This window comes from Sparus aurata, chromosome 19 (assembly GCF_900880675.1).
Source record: "Sparus aurata chromosome 19, fSpaAur1.1, whole genome shotgun sequence".
Lineage (NCBI taxonomy): Eukaryota > Metazoa > Chordata > Actinopteri > Spariformes > Sparidae > Sparus > Sparus aurata.
This window is the reverse complement of record NC_044205.1, coordinates 22,276,609-22,296,423: the sequence shown is the minus strand read 5'-3', so window position 1 is coordinate 22,296,423 and position 19,815 is coordinate 22,276,609. Positions and strand designations below refer to the sequence as shown.

General features: G+C 41.9%; 1 protein-coding gene across 2 annotated transcripts; it reads left to right on the top strand.

The window, feature by feature from the left end:
- The first annotated feature begins 9,110 nt into the window (after nt 1–9,110).
- prpf4bb (pre-mRNA processing factor 4Bb) lies at nt 9,111–19,005 on the top strand. Of its 2 annotated transcripts, XM_030398753.1 has the most exons (16): nt 9,111–9,209; nt 10,922–11,009; nt 11,615–12,765; nt 13,004–13,171; nt 13,353–13,511; nt 13,919–14,000; nt 14,145–14,346; nt 15,480–15,553; nt 15,675–15,765; nt 15,881–16,028; nt 16,164–16,301; nt 16,769–16,922; nt 17,023–17,137; nt 17,230–17,381; nt 17,515–17,601; nt 17,753–19,005. In XM_030398753.1, exons 1-16 carry the CDS (start codon nt 9,151–9,153, stop codon nt 17,954–17,956), a joined length of 3,072 nt encoding a protein of 1,023 aa, XP_030254613.1. In that variant the 5' UTR covers nt 9,111–9,150; the 3' UTR covers nt 17,957–19,005. The 2 variants fall into 2 exon arrangements, with proteins under 2 accessions (XP_030254613.1, XP_030254614.1); XM_030398754.1 differs by lacking the exon at nt 9,111–9,209 and having other exon boundaries at nt 10,922–11,048; nt 17,753–18,251.
- Nucleotides 19,006–19,815: the final 810 nt, after the last annotated feature.

Here is a 19,815-nt window from a genome sequence, read left to right as displayed (position 1 = left end):
ATCTGTCCTAGTAGTACCCCAACATAAAATTATGAACCTGAAAATGAGCATAGCATGAATCCTTTAAAAAAAAAGTCCCCATCTGATCCAGTTGTTTAGGAGGTTACTGCAAAACTGTTTTGCAGTGAAGCTCCCGAAATATTTTGTGGACTACGAAGCTTCACCCGGACTTTCCATCGACATGTAGCCGAGCAGATAGTGGCTGAATTTACATTTGTCTAAACAAGATTTTCCATTCCTGACCTCACATAACTTCAAAACAATAGAAATAGAATTTAAGCCAATATTTAGCCACAGCAAAAAAAACAAAAAAAAGATGCACTGACCAAATTCTTCATTGCTCAACTGAGCAGCACACTAATGTTTCCCTGAGTGGCGAGGCAGAGACCAGTAAAAGAGCTTTACAGGAAGTCCCAGCCACGCTAAGTAATGACAATCCAGCTGTAATTAACTGCCATGCTGTGGGGAAAAGGACCGTCTGCAAATTGTTCTGGTAAAAGCAATTCATAGCGATGCAGTTCAGGAAATAGCGTGATGATTGCGAGTGAAAGCAAGCCGTTAAAGACACCCCTAACTGGACGTGCGCATAAATCTGCACAGAAAACTGGATATTGTACAGTTGAGATCAGGGAGGCAGTAACGCTGTAATGTGCACATTAGATTTGATGAGCTGGAGCAGATGGGCGCTGAAAAATTCTGCTTTCATGCTCCTTTTGGGCTCCAAATCACACCTGCGTGAGCGTTTCGAGTCTCTCTACTGCAGACGTGAGGAGTCACAACAGGCCGATGCAGCCAGCGAGGGAAATATAATGTTTCAGTCTGCCACATTTAAACCGTCCGCAGAGGCCGGCTCCGTCGCATGTGACAGTTTCATATTCAGCTGTTCGCTTCCTTGTTGCCAGAGAGGAGAAACTAGATGGTGGCTTATCTGTCTGCTTTTAAAAAGATGATGCTGTGCTACGACAGAAAACAGTGAAATCGACGAATATTAAAAAGGAAATGTTCTGAAGACAGAAACTCAGTGAAAGATTCCCGCTTTTCTGGAAGTTCCACGTGGTCGAACACTGACACGTCATGTTATTTCCCCCCGATTCTCTGTAAAACTGTCTCGCTGACAAACAGCTTACCAAAAGTGTTTGTCATCTAAATTATAGTGGAAGTGAAGTGTGTTGACGCACTGCTTGGAAAATTGATCTTAATCATTCCTAATATTTCCCAGAATTGGGTTAAAAGGCAGATAAGCCAGCATGTTTGATTTAAACAGGCTTTTAGTGTAATTTTGTATTACTTATGTTAACGATATTTCCACAGTTTAACATTTTTATATTCGTACTTGGATCCTCATTGGACTTCACGAGCAGTTAAGCGTATTAAATATTGAAGATTACATTAAATAGGGAACATGTGGAGCTTTGCACAAAAGCAAAAGATATAAGATCGCTCAGCTCGGTGGTTGTTTACAGCAAAGATGTAATCATATTACATGGAGCCCGTTCAGATACTGCTGTCCGCTCAGCACTGACCGTTAACCTGTATCATTACGATGGCGGAAATTATACAGCGGGGAGAAAATGACCGTGAAGCACTGTGATATTAAAGTAGCTCAGAGCAGCACCGACTCTTGACTGGTCATGAGGTGGTTGACGTGTGAGACGCAGGTACGAATACATACAGAGCTGAACTGTCTATCTGTGATTAGCTGATCTTTAAAAGAATCTATTATTATTATTATTATTATTATTATTATTATAGATAGTTAGGGACTGCTTTGGAGATCTGATCATGCTGAGAGAATGAGTTTATTTCCAGTGAACAGCGTTGAGAAAATGTGGTTTTCTGACTGAGACTTTCAGGGAGGTAATGAAAACAGAAAGAGGAATTCACAAATCAAGTGTCAAGATTCACTTTAGTTATAATTATACAACCAGGATTGTATAACAAACTGATGGTGTTTGCCCCTTTATGCTACTCACAAAAACTAAACTTAAGAGTGTGGACGATGAAGCCGCTCCGTAGTCTGGTGGTACGGCAGTGGATACTTTTTAAACTTATTTCCCAATGAGCTCTGCCAATGTCTTTTTGGCACCATTTATGAACGTTTAATTGAACAGAAAAGATTCAATATAAGTTGTTTTGTTAAGATATAACACAAAACTAAGATTCTATAGTCAGCTTAACAGTTCTATGAGACTGCATGTTACATCAGCATGCTAATATAGTTGATTAAGTCAGTCATTCTTTCAACCTTTATTTAATAAATCCAATTTATTGATGCATCATTTTGGGCACACCCTTATCTTTCAATGATGTTGAGAGAGAGTAGACTTAAAACAAAGAGAAGCGGAGCAGTTTGTCACCTCTACGATGTATAGTTAAAATTGTGTTAAGTTTTAATGAGTGGTTTAAAATGTCCCAAATGCTCTGATTAGTATTTTGTCATTAGATTTAAAGCTTTTTAGTCAGAGACTGGACAAAATAAACTTGCTGCACCTTCAAAAGTAAGTAGCTCCCCAAAATCTTAAGGTTCATCCTCTGGGCACCATGAATGTCTAGCAAATTCCACGGCAATGGAGTTCTTAGGTTGTTTAGAGAATTCACAAAAGAATAAAAATATCAATTTCATGATAGCACGAGATGAAAAGTCAAGTGAACTATTTGATAGCTGTTGAGATATTTCAGTCTTGACAAATCCAAACCTCTAAAGTGTCAGGTAAAGCATGTCCTATTGTGAAGTGATCAGTTTCTTCCTGACAATATAGTTTGATTTCTGACTGGAGATGTTGCACATTTCATTTCCTTTAAGCATGATTGATGAGAGAATGATTGCATTACACAGAGAAACCGCTGCCGCGTACGTATTATCAGAAACCCCTCGCCTCCCCCTGTGTAATAATAGGATCTGCCTGTTTTGGGCAGAGCTTCAATCTGTGGTTTGGCCACATTTACAGAGTCAGCACATTCTGTCTGAATACCCCATTCCAGTACAATTCCTCTGAAAGAGTAAACTTTAAATGGAAAAATAGACTTTTTGGCCACCCGTCCTTCAAAGCTCCCTCATGCAGAATTCTAAACACAGTCGTGTCTTATTACAACAGAGCCGACGCCAAAAACTCTGTGGGGGGAAAGTTAGAGGACGAGAGGGATCGTTTAGGGTCGGTTTGTTTGATGAGAGGCTGATGTGTCACCAGATAGACGATGGTTTGTTTGTGTGTGCTCAAATGTCCTCTCGAGATAGATACAGATACGGAAATGGCCTCCAAATTGAGAAAGCGTTTTACTACTTTGAGTTCTTCATGGACTGATTTAGGGTCCGCAGCTGGGTTTAAAATGAGAAATGAGAATTTTGGTCAATCTTAGGTTAGTTTAAAAAGAACGTAGAGTTAAAGACTTTAAGGAAAAGTTTAACATTTTGTCAAATTCACTCTCTTGCCAGGAATTAGAGGAACAGATTAATACCACTCACATCTGGCCGTTAGATATGAATCTGGAGCCAGTAGATAGTTAGCTTAGCCTAGCATAAAGACTGGTAACAGGGGTGAACAGCTAGCCTGACGCCACGCGTACCTCCAGCAAGTAACGGTCATTAACCAACGCCTTACATCCTGTGACTTCACTGAGTCTTTTCTTGTTGCCTGGATCACAAACTGCATAAAAGCTACTGTACATGTTAATGTTGTTTTAGCTAACTTCCTGCCCTCCCTCCTCTCTTCGTCACCACATCAACACCGTGCCGAAATCCAGACATGGCAACGGACAGGATGACAGGACTTACAATATAGAGCCTTTTAACACTCATTTTAATGAAAATATAACACTTAAAGCAGCTTTAAGTCCTCACAGCCAGTCAGGAAATAGTTAAGCATGCAGCCCCTTGTAAAACCGCAACAAACTTCTTTAATTTAAGTAAGTTTGTCTGAATTAAATCACAAGATTTGACGTAAACAGAATGTGAAGAAATAACAGTTTTGACTTTATGACATCTATGTATTATATTATGTTGAAGAGATACCTACTGAAGTTAGCATGCTAACCAGCTAGCTCATCCCATCGCGGTTTCAAAGCTCCAGCTAACATTGTAAACAGCATCACCTCCCTGGTGCTTCAACCTCACAGTCCGGACTGCTGGCTGCATGGCTCAATCAGCTAACTAGCTAATGACATTAGTTAGCATCACTTAATGATTGTTATGCTTCCCCGTGTTTGTTTTGGATTTGACACGTGGCCAAGTCTTACATATTGCACCTTTAAAGTTTATATTTCAAACTATTTTACATTTGAGCAGTTAGGAACAAACATCATCTTTCATTTGGAGTCATTTTCTGCCTACTTGATGAATCTTAATCTAATATTGACTCTCTTTTTGTGCTGCTTTTGGTCTCTTACCACCTCCTCGGGTTAATATTTGACCAAAAAACAAACTACAACGTCGGACCTTTAACCTGGGTGGTGGACCTACAGCGTAGCTAAACACTGACATTAAGAGCCTTGATTATCGCCCAAGTAAAACGTTCCACCCGCGTTCAGTTATGCAGCTGAGAGGAGGAAAATAAAGGCTTCCTCATCTCCTGTTTTCTAATCAGTCCCTCCCTCACACCGCCCCACCCAAGACCTGCAGTGATGGCACGCACACAGATGTCTCCAATCAAGCAACATCTGTAGATTTCCACATTAGAATCACCTGTGACGACAGCAGAGGAATGGTCACCAGTTTTCAAAGTCACTCCACCGCTCCTGTTGCTCACGAGCCGTCACAATGTCATCGTGTTTATTCATCTATTCCCCTTGAAGCAAACATAAATCTAAACATGTGCCAAGGCCATATGCTCGAGTCGTCCCCCCCTAAACTTGTGTTTTTGCACTTGTAAATCCTACGCCAGCCTCTGTTGTCTCGGAAAATCAAACATCGGAAGCTCATAAAGCAAAAAGTCGGAGAAAAGACAGAAAAACATAAAGATGGACGCATCTGTCCAGGAAACAAAGAACATCTGCGTTGATGGACGCAGGCGCACCCTTTTTGTTGAGAAGCATTGTGAGGTTCACTCGGAGGAAGTCGTCCCGAGCCATAACTCTGTCCTCGCCAGCAAACAAAAACCCAAAGCAAATGCAGGGGCCGGGGGTGACAGTGGGTTAGCGAACGGCCCGAGTGTTTTTAACAGGCTGTATAATGGACTTGTCTTCACTGTGCATCTGTTGGACCTCATGTTTTATGGCTTCATCCTTATTGTGTCTCCAGTGAAGCTCGGAGAGCAGAGGCCCCGTAAGAGTCACGGCAGACCCGATGTCTGCCTGCTTTATTTCCTCTCAATGGAAATCCAAGTTCCAGCTATAAGACTCATAAATCAGAGCGGCAGGTTTGGGGCATCAGGAAGCTCATGCAGTTGGCCCTGTGAATGCTGTTCCATCAGTAATGTGAGCACAGTTTCTGCTGCACAAACTGATGTGAAATGCTGACTTCATGTTTTTTTTTATACCGTGGTAAATTACTGGCAGTAGGTAATGTTCAAGTTAGTCCAGCACAAAGTTAACTCCTAAACTTTTGAATTCATAGTTCTTAAGTTTGGAAACTCTTTCCAATTGCAGAAGGTCTGATATCAGGGCAGCAAATGAGGATTATTTTCATCGTCTTGATTGATCAATAAGTTGTCTGATTTATAAAATGTCAGAAAATGTCAATCAGGGTTGCTCAAAGCCCAACGTGACGTTCTTAAATGTCTTGGTTTTTCCACAACCCTCAAAGATAATCAGTTTACTGTCATAAAGGAGTGGAGAGCATGGAAAATATTGACCTTAAATAAGCTGGAATCAGATGATTGTGACTCTTTTTTCTTGGAAAAACTCCTAAAAATTGTCTTTTTCCAAAACTTTGGCTATGCTATGTCATGCTGCTTATGGTAAATCAAATATGCACACCCAAGTTTTGGGAAAAGATCATTATGTAAGACTTAAAACAACATAAACCGCTAATGTGAGCTAGTTCAAAGTTAATAAATTTCACAAACCAGTGAAAGCTCACTAATTAAGAATTGTGGTTTTATGGAGGATTATGTATCGGTCAAGGCTAGCTGTTTCCCCTTTATCTTATGCTAAGCTAAGCTAACTGCCTCCTGGCAAGACGAGAGTGGTCTTGATTTTCTCGTATAATGGTGCATTCCATTGTGATCAAAACTTGGGGGAAAAAAACGACCTCCGACATGGAAAAGTGCAATAGAACGATCGTCCAAGTCGGAATTTCAACTTAGGCAAGATCCATATACATACACAGACTGTTTTATTGCCCATTACCATTAAATGAGTTGCTGTAGATGCTTGTGAAGTTCGGAGACTTCCCATTGAAACACCCGTTTGCAGCGGGCGTCCATGTTTTTCCGAGCATATATTAGATTGGAAGTTGGAAATACCGACCAACAAGCATATTTCCCCAAATGTTGAACTATTCCTTTAAGGTTTTGAACTTTCAGAGTAGATTGATGTGGCAAAACCTGAGTAGAGAGTCACGTACGATGCATTATGCTTTATTGCCTTTTGTTGTCAACGATGTCGGCAGAGCAACAACGTAAAGCAACAAAGCAAAAAGAAAAAGAAAACCACAGTGAACAAACAAAAGCTTTGTCAATATTATAAATCACAGACTGTGACACTCAGTCAGACGGCGTATTCTCCTGACTGCACCACATTAACTGCACACTGTACATGTCTGAGATTTACTGGGCTCTCCGGGGACAGAGGTCCCACCTAATGGAATAGCTAATGTCTCCGTGAGCGACACTTTAATCCGAGGTGAGACCTCCAGCTCGCAACTTCACCTCATAAATCGTACATACACGGTGCAGCAGAAGACACAGACAGTTAGTTACAGCCTGCTGTGTAAACTGTACACACATACATTTATGTCAAACACGCTCAAGCAAAAATCTGAGTCCCCTTGGATTTATATAGATATATATTTTAGAAAAATTGCTTTCGGATATGAAAGAGAATTAAAAGAAACATTCCACGTTTTTCAGTCAGGCCAGCACTTCTGCAATATGTGATTAAAACGCATGACGATAATGACAACACCTGCAGGACTGTCATCTGCCAGGAGCACCTGTCCCATCTGCCAGGACGTCGACATTAACGCCGCTACATCTCCGCGCCTCCATCACTCTCATCTACTGCCGTGAACGAGCTGCCACAGGTGCCTCACAATGACTCGATTTACAGCTGCACATAAAGCTGTCAGGCGTGGATAAGAACCATCCACTCGAATGCTCTTACATCCCCGAGCGTCACGTGAGCTGCTTCAAGCATCTGCTCACTTCAGACATCTTTTTGTTGTTGTTGCATGCATGATGTCTGTGATCGGTCTGATTATGTTTGAAATTCTATACGAGGCGTGACACAAAATCAGATGTGGTGTCTGGTATTTTCTTTTTTTATACCCTTTTCAAGTTGACTATCTCATTTTGTGGTTTTAATTCTGAGAGGGATTAACATCGCTGGTATTGCATGCATGCGTCTTTGCAGTTCTGATGAATATCGTAAGGTCACATGTACACATGAAGATGCATAACTTTGCACATCTCATTACACGTGCAGTACAAATTCAACTTTATCTTGCTTTAAACTTCCTTGGCAGAATGTTTCTTCTCATGTTATTGAAACAGTGAACTTCATCTTTAAAATATGATATTAAACTACACTGTTCGCCTCATGAACAACATTAACCTTTACAATACTTACACAATGTATATGCATATGTAAATGTGAAAGAGAAAATGATTTACTGCAGCCAAAATTACTGTTTTTTTGCAACTAAACATTTGGAAAGGGTTTCCTTTTTAGAAAGTGCGGATAAATTAATCATAGAGGATAAAGGCGGCGCAGTACTGCAGCATCAACAAATACAAATTTGTTCAAGTTCAGGAAAGTTTAACGTAGAAACAATGAAATAAATATACTCTATGAAAATGTACAATATCATGATTGATAAAGTTCCATCTACAAGATTTCTCAGTGTACAACTTGATGAGTCTGTATCCTACTATCACCAGCTTCACAACTATTCCCCTCGAAATAACAATAAATTCAGGCCTCCTATCTCAACATGTCAATTAAAGTTTGGTTTAATCAACAGAGGTTCATTAAAATGGAATTCTTTACCATCTCACTTTGCCCCTGCACATATAAGACAGCTGTTAAAGGTTTGTTTTAATCTCTGAAATCTTATCCTTGGATCATCTCTGTAATCCATCCACTACTTCTAATTCTATTTTACCGTGTGCGCCTGTTTTAATGCACTTTAAATGTCTGCTAGTGTGTGGAAACTTATTTTTAGTCTTCTTTATCTTTCTATCTTTCCCATCCTTTTAATATTGTTTTGTAAGAAAATGCTGCACAGGGATTATGTGTAGAAATATACACATTGCCTAAAAAGATGCCAAATGAATTCCTTTGGTCAATAAAGTGCATATAATCGCAGTAAAGGATCATGCTTCTACACCTTTTAGTGACAAAACATAGGCTATAGTTAAAATCAGTGAGCAATATGTTGCTGTTGCAATGCTGTGCAGCAGGAGATAAATGTTAAATCTGTACAAGTGGGGAGCAGAACCCACATATGGTGCATGATGGGCCTCGGAAACCACATGATCCCGTAATTGACTTCAGGGGCCGTCGGCTGGTGCAACAAGCCGGGCGACCTCCTCCAGCCTGACCTTTCCTGTTTCTCTCTCTTTATTGTTGCCTATTTGATTGCCTCTCAAAGGCTGCACCCATCTTAGCAGGGTAGTTCAGTATCACTTATTTAATAGAGGCAAAATATTGAATCAACAGACCAAGTGGAAAAGTTTTTTTTCTGATTAGCAACAGCCAGGAACAGTCTTTTACTGTATGCTGGTAAGCTCCTACTGTCAAATCAGGTGAGCTGAATTATTTAAACTTAATATATATGACTGATATACTGTATATGATGTTGTTAACCCAGGCTATACACGTTTTAAGTGACACAATCACACACCCTGCTGGACAAAAACACACATTTCAGTGCACAAACCTTCACTGCAGTGCGCCGCCAGTCCACCAGGGGGCTTATCTGTGTTTTGATATTGTTGTACTGGTGTGGCAAAAAAAAAAAAAAGCGAAGAAGAAAAGTCCCCTCAGCTGAGGAAAATGGCCGACGTTGAGATGGACATCGCGTCCACAAGAATGAATAATGGCAACGAACACGTGTAAGTAATTTAACTAAACGAAATATGTTTGTTGTAATGAGGTGCGAGTGGCTTCTTCGTCCTGAATGACCTGGAAGTTAGAGCGGCGGAGGTTAGCGGCGTAGCAGGTTGTTGCAGGAGCTAGCTAAATTACTTGTCAACGACTGGCTAACGTTCTTAGCCGACTAGCTAACGTTCTTTAGCTCACCTAGCATTAAGTTTCGCCAAACGCGTAACACACAGAAGTGTAGCTCAGCTGCGGTGTTGTGTATTTTCTTCCATAAAACCCAGCTATACCAGGCAGGCCAGTCAGACGATGGTATTTGGTAGCCTGCAGCGATCATGTAACGTAAGTTAGCATGGCTAGGAGCTACCTGAGGATGGAGTTAGCTTGCTAGCTCTAAGTTTGCTCGCAGCGGTTAGCGTGTCCGAGCTAGCGTTAATGATTGAAAATCATCTTGGCGGTCGCGCTCAGGGGAAGGACGTAAGAAGGCAAATGAGCGTCGTTGCCACCCCGCTAAACAAATACCCATCGCTGAAAGTTGCGGCCAGTATTGTTACTGTTGCTGCATGTGTTTCTAGCTAAATTCAGCACATTACGTAACCACCGTTTACCCAACGTTATCCCCTGAGATAACTTGTGCTTGTTGTGATCTGGATAGATGCTGCCTTCCGGGGGATGGCATCAGCTTTATACTAAACGTGCACAAATGAGAGTAATTCAAGCAGTGGGTATATTCACAACATATATGCATAATGCTAATTAACGCTGAAAGTGGACAGCTGTTATATGGTGTATTCGTGAATAAAAATAAACTTCTACCAAACGTCTTCTAATATATTGTTACTGTATCTAAAGTGGCCGTATTACTGAACACAGTGAGGAACAATGTGTATTTCACTAGGGCATAAATAGATGTGATATCTAAAGTCTCTGGGGAGGGTAGCACCAACTGGTGCCCTGGTTGCTACTGGTTACCAGTGTTGGGGCAGAGACAACAATGGAAAGCTTCAGCAGAAGCTCAGTGCCCTCTGTGTTTATTAAGGCTATAATTAAGACAGTCTTGACATCATTAGTTAAAGCATTGATTATTGTTTAAGGTAATCGGCCCTTCATTTGGTCTAACAACTATAATTTTGGTATAGTAAATGTGTTTAAGATCAGTTTGATCTGGATAAGATTGCACGGGTGTGTCCTACAAAATAGTTGTCAGATAATTTTGTTAATCAAACAAATGAACATATTGTGACAAATCACCTGCAGATTTTACATGGGGTCAAAATTCTATATTATCGATGCAAAGTGAAGATATCCATCAATATCATTATATTCCAGATGCACCTTTATTTTGAAATGTGTTTTGTTTCCCTAACAGTCATTATTAGGTCACATTTTATACCTATGTTAAAAATTCTTGTTGCAAAGTCATGATTTATGTGTGTTAGTGGAGTCGATTTCAAGTAAACTATTGCATTTTTCTTCTTTGATGGCCAAAAGCAGAAAAGAAAGTGGTTGCAGCTTCTTCTGTAACTTACTGTGTTAAATGGACATATGATATTGTCTTAAATCGATCACAGCCTGAATCGAATCAATTCAAATCAGCAAAATTTGGATTGTCCAAATAATCAATATGATATAATATCAAGATCAACCTGCTGATATATCCCCTTATTATAGATCAAATGTACAGTATTGGGTGCTTAATGTTTAAGATCTTTCCTTTTGTAAACAGGAAGCAGGATCTGGAAAGCCATGAAAGGAGTGGAAATGAGGACAGCGGAGACGTGTCTGAGGAGGAGGAAGAAGAAGAGGAAGAAGAGGTAGGGGTGGACAGCAGCAAGACTTAAATGTCTCCTGTGGTATGATGCCATGATTCTAATCTAAACTTGCTACCTTAACCTTTAGATAAATTTGAACATCTACATTTTGTCAGGTAAACTGTAGCGGCAGTGGTGCCTCATGTCTGCACCTCAATCTGGACATATTGAACAACAAATACTTATGCAAGTCTTAATTTCAGGGGCATTTTTTCCCCAAAAGTGTGTATTTAACAGACACATCCAGGTACAGACAGAGGGTTTTGTTCATCTTGTTGATATTAAAAATTTTCCTGAATGAAGCTGATTTTTGTAGAGGGGTATGAAGATGGATTTTGTGTTTTTTAAAAGACTAGCATAACATCTCAAACACATCATGGCAGACCTATATTTAAAACCAGCACACAATTAAAGACCCAATATAACCTAAATAACACCCATTTTCATGCTGTTATGATACAATGAACCCCTAATCAACATGTCATCTTGAGTGTATGCATATGAAATTGAAGAAAAATATGTTGTCCAAATTCCCAACATATTGAAAAATGTAAATATTGAGATGATCTTACACCTTATTGAAGCTGATATGTTTCATCTCATCCTAGGAAGAGGCAGTGACTAATGGCGAGAAGACAGAAGAGGGGTCCAAACATCACAGCAGCAGCAGCGGTAAACACAAGAGGAAAAAACACAAGCACCGCAGTAAGCACAAAAAACACAAGCATGCCTCTGATGAGGACAAGGACCGCAAACGCAAGCACCGTCACAAACACAGGAAACACAAACGCAAAGAGGGCTCCTCTCCCTCTGCTGCTGTCCTCTTCGGCTCCTCCAGTCACAGAAAAGTTGAATCCTCTCCCTCCTCTGGAAATCCAAGTCTGGATGACCGGGCCTTGCTGGAGGATTTGGAGAAGCAGAGGGCCATGATCAAAGCTGAGCTGGACAGCCAGTTGATGGAGGGCAAGGTTCAGTCAGGCATGGGCTTGATCCTTCAGGGTTACAACTCTGGATCTGAGGAGGATGGAGAAGCTAGGATCAGAAATGGAGAACAGCGTCAAAGGGGTAGCTCAGGTAAACCCATTTCCCCCAGAGGGGGAAAGAGTGGAAAATCTAGACGGGACTCAACAGAGGGCAGTAAGTCCAGCGCTAAGCGTCGTAGTCGGAGTAAATCTGCAGACAGGCTAGGACAGGCCAAGGAGTCTAAGCAGGACAAGGTGACCAAACCCACCAAGGATGCTGGTGTCAAAGACAGAAGCCGAGGCCGGAGCAGGTCAAAAGACAGAAAGCGTTCGGACAGTGCTGACAGGTCCAAAGAAAGAACCCGAAAGTCCAACTCTCCCTCCAGCTGGAGAGGAGAGCAAAAAGGCAGCCGCTCTGATAAACGTCCCTCTCCACAGCGGGACAACGACAGACCAAACCCGGAGAGAGCGAGCCAACGGTCCAGATCACCCGGACGAGAACGCCCAGGTCGCCCGGATGCTGACCGGGACAAACGACCGACCAAATCTCCGTCCAAGGACGCTTCATCGGGGAAAGAGAACCGCTCCCCTCATAGACGAGGGCCTCACAGCCCCACAAGGAAACGCAGTGCTTCCCCGCGCCACAGAGATGCCCACCACCCCTCGACTAGTGCCTCAGACAGGACATCAAAACAGAGCAGCTCTCCATCCAGACCAAGGTCCCCACCCAGGAGAGGCCGCAGCCGCTCACCTGACGTCAGGAGGAGGGATGCTGACAGGCAGGACTCACCATTGAGGTTGGTGGACAGAGTTGTTAGGACTTTCAGAACTTAAATTTGACTGAAATGTCACAAATATATTTTTCTGACTAAAGATGTGGGAAGAAAATTTGCCAGTTAATCATTGGTGTGCAAAAGTAGTGAAACGGTTATCACATTTAATGACATCAAAAGCATTTGATATAAGAATAGAGAAAAGGAGAAATGTTTCTTGAAAGCTTTCACTCCAAGTCTTTCATGCTTGATGGTTCTACAGGAAGCGCCCTCGACCAGATCTAGGGCCAGGCAGGGATAGATCACGAGAGAACAGTCCCAGATCAGCCCCTCGTCGCAGGATGAGTCGCTCACCTCTGAGACGGAGGTCCCCGTCACTGCGGCGTCGCTCCCGTTCTTCACCTCGCCGACGGTCTCCCCTGGGACACAGGTGATGACACTTGTTACTCAACTTTCACTCGCCTGTGCTCACAGCAGAGGATATTGATACTGTCACACTGATGTCTTATCTAGTTGGCCATTTGTCAGGTTTCCATGTAAACATTTCCCTCTTTATGTTCCAACTTTTATGAGGTAATAAACTATTCATCCTTGACATCTGTGCCCTGCAGGTCTGGAGAAAGAGACAGGTATGGCAGGCTCAGACAGTACCGGCGCTCAATGTCTCGCGATCGAGACAGGAGAAGAAGACCAGGTAGAGACGAGGACAAGTTCAAGGGCAGCCTTTCAGAGGGCATGAAGGTCGACCAGGAGTCCTCGGAGGAAGAAGTGTGAGTAAAATAAGATGTTATCCGTTTTGACATCTACAATACATACAGAGGCGGCTGTTTTACTTCTGAGCTCCGAACTTTTTTTAGTTCAAAGACGATACAGTATTTTTAGAAACGGGCTGTTTGAATTTAAAGTGCAGAAACTGGACCACAAAGTATTTGCCATACTGATCGGATCATTTGCCATCAGCAGAAAGTTTATTTGGAAAGCATTCACCCTGGATGCAACCATGACTGCTACCAGCTGACTTACAAGAAATTCTTAGATTTATTTAGACGTTTTGGAAATAGACAGCAACTGGAATTTGGGGCTAGAATTGATATGCTGCCCCAGAATTCCCTCACTTTGGTCTTGATAATAATAATAACAGGAAATTGTGCTGTCTGTTTCTTATTGTTTTTTGCAGGTTGGAGGATTTTGATGGAGAGGAGGTGGATGAAGAAGCTCTCATTGAACAGCGCCGCCAGCAGCGCTTGGCCATTGTCCAGGTATGTAAACACTGCAGATCCAAACCTTCTGTTTTATTAGTCACCATATCAGTCAAATATTAGTGAAGAGGCTATACGTTACACTCTTTACATATGGTCTTCATAATGTGTACTCATGGTTGCACAACTTTTGCGTATGTACAGAAATACAGATCTGCAAATGAGGACACCAACATGGTGTCAGAGCCCAGCAGCCCTCAGAGCAGCACACGCAGCCGTTCCCCCTCACCTGACGATATTTTGGAGCGAGTAGCCGCGGACGTCAAGGAGTACGAACGGGAGAACCTCAACACCTTTGAGGCCAGCATCAAAGCCAAGCACAACCTCATCGCCCAGGAGAAAGACGGTAATGTCCTGGTCACAATGATCCTGTCTGTTGGCATACAAGGCCAACTGAATGAACCACGCCGTCAGGTGTGTGCGCCATAGTTAACTGCGACATGCTCAAATTCTCAATTAGTATTTATGGAAGCTTGTGACAGTTGCAAAAATGTTATCTCCCACCCATTATATGCTGAATTGTTTTGATTTATGTTTAAGTTGGCACACACAGGTCAGTCATTAGCCGACACACTTCTCATTAACGGTGCCTCCTCATGGGGCCAAAATAAATCTTCCTCCTCCATATCTGCTGGCCAGAAGTGAGAACAAACTTGATGCCAAGAAAATATCAGTCATGTATGGCCTGAAATCTTAGTTAAAAATGGGATGAGTAATGGGTCAAGCACAAAAGTAGCTCCCTTAAATGTGTTATCTTTGGCAGAATGGAGTTAGCTTGAACCAGGTAACTACAGAAAATAGCGGGATGTCCTTTCTCCAGCTTCACCCATCGCTTCAACCTCAGGGATTTAGCTGTAGCGAAGATTCCTCTTCTCCTCTTCATCACTGAGGGGCAAAGTCTGTGAAAATGGAGGCGATTGGAACTTGGAACAGCTAAGAACTCTATTAGAGATCTCTTCCGACTTGTCTCAATTTTTATATTTTTGTTTTTCTTTGGAAGCTGACAAGGCAGTTCCCTCAGCTCAGTCATTGTCAACATAGCAGATATGGAGGATGTCCGTATAATAAAGGTGATAGTTGATTGGTAATTGATAATTTTTTTAATTTATTAAACTAAATGTGCAGTTATATCTGCACTTCCCTGCTGTTTGGAACCATTTGACACATTCGTGGCCTGTTACACACTCTTCAGTCACAGACTGGCCAAAGAATACGGTCTGTACAAAACTGAAATGGCTTGATTTGTGTGAGAAATGCAGAGTTGTGTGATGCAGGGAATTTAATTATGTTTCTTTCTGTCATGTGTTCATTCAGTTGCTGGCTTGTAATCCAAAGCCTGGCTGTCTGTGCCACCTGCAGCATATTTTGAGCTCTGCAGAGTATGTGAATCAAACACAAGTTCCAGATATTCTGTTTTACAACATGGTGGATAACTGGAAACTCATCCTGTGTTGGTATGATTGTTTTTGTTCGTTGCAGGAGCCAACCCAAAGAAGCCCTCAGCCCCCGACATGTTTACAGAGTCTGATGACATGTTTGCTGCTGACTTTGATGTAAGTATTTTCAGTTCAGAGTAAAAAAAAACTTACCGTCTCTTACAATTTTAGGAAACACTTGAATCCTCTCAGCAGCTGTTAACAAGTCACCAACCTCATTTTTGTGTTGTTTCTGCAGAGCGCCAGGATGAGAGCAGCAGGTGTAGGAAAGGACTTCAAGGAGAACCCCAACCTCAGGGACAACTGGACTGATGCTGAGGGTTACTACCGTAAGTGCTGCTTTCTTGGAAACACTCATCAATGTTTGCCTGATGTCATAGCAGTATCTCCTTATTAAGTGGAAAAACAGCCTTCCTGCTATTTATAAGTTTTTGGATGTTTTAGGGGTGAACATCGGGGAGACACTGGACAAGCGCTATGATGTGTACGGCTACACAGGCCAGGGTGTCTTCAGCAACGTGATCAGAGCCAGGGACACTGCCAGGGCCGGCCAGGAGGTGGCAGTCAAGATCATCCGAAACAATGAGCTCATGTGAGTCATACCTTTTTACAGGAACTGAACACATTTCTCCAGCCTTGTCAAAGTACACACAAGTATAAATACTTGGATCATAATGATGTTTGATTGAATTTGCATTGATGAGCATGTATGATTTTTCGTCAACAGGCAGAAGACCGGGTTGAAGGAGTTGGAGTTCCTCAAGAAGCTGAATGACGCAGATCCTGATGACAAGTTCCACTGCCTTCGCCTCTTCAGGCACTTCTACCACAAGCAGCATCTTTGTCTGGTGTTTGAGCCTCTCAGGTAATAAAAAGAAAACAGTACTCTTCATTTCAGATCTAAATTTATCAGGGTTCATACAGGTGCTGGAAATCCTTGAAAAAAAGGTCTTTGAAAATTTTGAGTTAGAAAATGCTCTAAACTAACAGCACTACTTTCCTAATAAGCATTTTTTAATGTCTCAAGCAGATTATAAAAGATGCCAGGTCAACTTACAGACGGGACACATTTTTGTATATTTTCTTTTTATTTGTTGACCTTCTGAAGAATGCATAGAAACGCAATTTTGGTTGTGTCAACAAAGTCTGATTTAATGTGATGAAGCAACATATCATTTTTAGTATATCTTTGTATAATCATATGTAATTACCACAGTTTTATGGTGCTGAAAATGCCTGAAAAGTGCTTGAATCTGACAGTGGAAAAGGTGTAAGAACCTTTGTTTATCTGATGGTTCACTTTCATATAACCTGTTATATTTTCGTTCGCAGTATGAATTTGCGAGAGGTGTTGAAGAAATACGGTAAAGACGTTGGGCTCCACATCAAGGCTGTGCGCTCCTACAGTCAGCAGCTCTTTTTGGCCCTCAAGCTGCTCAAACGATGCAACATCCTCCACGCTGACATCAAGCCAGACAATATCCTGGTACAGTGTTAAACCTTCAATCTTAAAAATCAAGTTAACTCAGAATGATGTCAGTGGCACAGGTCTCATGTGCATTCATTAATTCTTTCTCCTTTAAAAGGTGAATGAGTCAAAGACCATCTTGAAACTCTGTGACTTTGGTTCTGCGTCTCATGTTGCTGACAATGACATCACACCGTACCTGGTCAGCAGATTCTACAGAGCTCCAGAAATCAGTAAGTTGCATTATTTGTGCGAATCACTAATCTCACTGTCAGTTAGTTGTATTTAATACAAGACCTTGCTCACATTTTCTTTCTGTTCCCAGTCATAGGTAAACCGTACGACTATGGGATTGACATGTGGTCCGTTGGCTGCACTTTATACGAGCTTTACACTGGCAAAATCCTGTTTCCCGGGTCTTCTAACAATCACATGATCAAACTAGCTATGGACCTCAAGGGCAAGATGCCCAACAAGGTAAAATTGCATCATGCGATTTCATTTCCTTCAGTTATTGTTTCCCTTTCCTAGATGAAGAGAGACACGTTGCTTTTGCGTGCTGTGTTCAAGAAGTCATGGCTGATGCAATGTCGTGGTTGTGTGTCCTCAGATGATCCGTAAAGGCTTGTTCAAAGACCAGCACTTCGATCAGAATTTGAACTTCCTGTACATTGAAGTAGACAAAGTGACAGAAAGGGTAAGATGTTCCGTCAGACTTCTTTCCTACGTTTTCACCTGAATAAAATGAACACCCCACAGATTTCGATTGGCTGTTCAGATCTGACAATCAGAATATCATTATTAATTCCGCTAAAACTCCTCTCCTGTCACTTCTCTGGCCCTCTCAGGAGAAGGTGACGGTGATGAGCACCATCAACCCCACCAAAGATCTGCTGACAGACATGATAGGAGGCCAGCGACTGCCCGAGGACCAGAGGAAGAAGGTGATGCAGCTGAAGGACCTGTTGGATGGCACCCTGATGCTGGACCCAGCCAAACGCATCAGCATCAACCAGGCTCTGCAGCACCCCTTTATCCAGGAGAAGATCTGAGACCCTGAACGGCACACACTCCCAGAGCAGACATGGAACCAACCACTAAACCAGCTCTGACAGGAACTTTGCAGTGGAGCAGCCAACCCACAGACTTCGATTCAGAATGTCACAGATTTTTGTTCTTCCTCAACTTTATTTTGTTTTTGGATTCATAATTGTGTTTTATTGTAAATAGATCATTAAAATGGTAGCCATTCTTGAAGACAGTGATTTTGCCCCCCCTCATACCCAACAATGCAGTTATGGACATTTCTTTTTTTTTTATTTAACTGACATCGGAGTGACAGATGTTTAAAAGAAAAATATAATTCCTGTAAATACTGTATGTCTATTGCATTAACAATCTCAAGCAGCAGACAGTTGAGTTTTGTTGTAGTTGCAGATGTCTAAATACATCCTTTTTTTTTTCTTTCCTTTTTTTTTTTTAACCACAATTGTCATTGTGGGGCGATGCATGCTATTGAATGTGCACCCTTTGTGCTCTAGATTTTTGTGGTGCAGGCCTGTGTAAATGCTCTGTATGTGCATCAGTGTCCCACAGTGTCCCCTCTCCTCCCCCCACTCCTAAAAAGTCCTTCAGGCCTCGAGGTCTGAACAGAAGGAATATAGATGCATATGATGTACTCCATGAAAAAGATTTTTTTTTTGTTTTCAAAGCAGGTAGTCATTGTTTTCTGTTGCTGGACATTTCTATGTTTTTTCCTTTTTTTTTTTTACCTTCCTCCCCCTCCAGCACTCTGGCTCAGTTCTGGCTCAGTCCTGGCTCTTAAGGCTCTCACATTCAAGTGCCTCCTGTATGAGCCTCGTGTGTTTAAACACCAAACAATGCTGGCCTGTTGAAGCCACACCTGTGACCCTCCTGTCCCATTGTTGTATATAGTCCACAGTTACTGTCATTTCATGCGTGATTATTATTTTTTTTCCATTAAGTGGTAAAAAACAATCTTGTGATTTCAATAAAGAATAGTTGTGGAAACGCTGCTGAAAGAGCACCTTCAGTATAAGACAACTTTTTAGTAATAAAATGTTTCCTATTGTATACCAAACCCCCTTTCTTCATTGGCATGTTGAGTGACATGATGTACATCCTCTTTATCAATAGCCTGATTCGTCTGAAATTGTTAAGTGTTAGATGGGAAGCGAAAAAAGGTCCCGGAACGTGTACAGATTTCACAACTGGATGTCACCTGTCCTAAAAGGGCTTCTTTTGATCCTTGTACCCTTCTAAGTGCAGTCTGAAGATGGCAAGTGGGTGAAAGGGGGATATTGCTGCAGCCTCCGGAGCATCAAAAGTAAAAAATGGTCTATCTGCCATCTAGTTGGAACAATTTACAGCTCACACGCTCCCTCTCTGTGGTGAAAAAAGTCTAACTGTGCCCTTCATTTCCGCCGCATGATTGCACTTGTGTTGAGCTTCTAAAGAGCATAATGGGGGACTCGCTTAGAATAGGTGGCCATTTTTCTCCCGTCTGGAAAGTTAGGGAGTAATGCGAAGGCTCTCTGCGCTTGCCTGAGGCGCACTAAAAGGGGCTTCTGATATGAGCTGATGGGCCCGTCAGCCTTACAGGGTCTGTAAATACATGCAGGCTGTAGTGGAATAACTGCTGGTAGAGATGAGTGTGTGAATGAGCAGGGACACTAACACCTACTGACTTTAATCTCAGCACAGAGAGATGAGGGCTTGACTGCTTTTAATGTGAATATGTAACCAAACAAGTAGTTTGCAACCACGCTATCAAATTCATGAGGTTGGAATTCACACGCACACTGTAGCTCACACCTTATAATGTAATGTAATTCCTTGTTATGATCAGAAGAGGGCATCAAACGCACTGGATATTCCCCATGACTGAAGT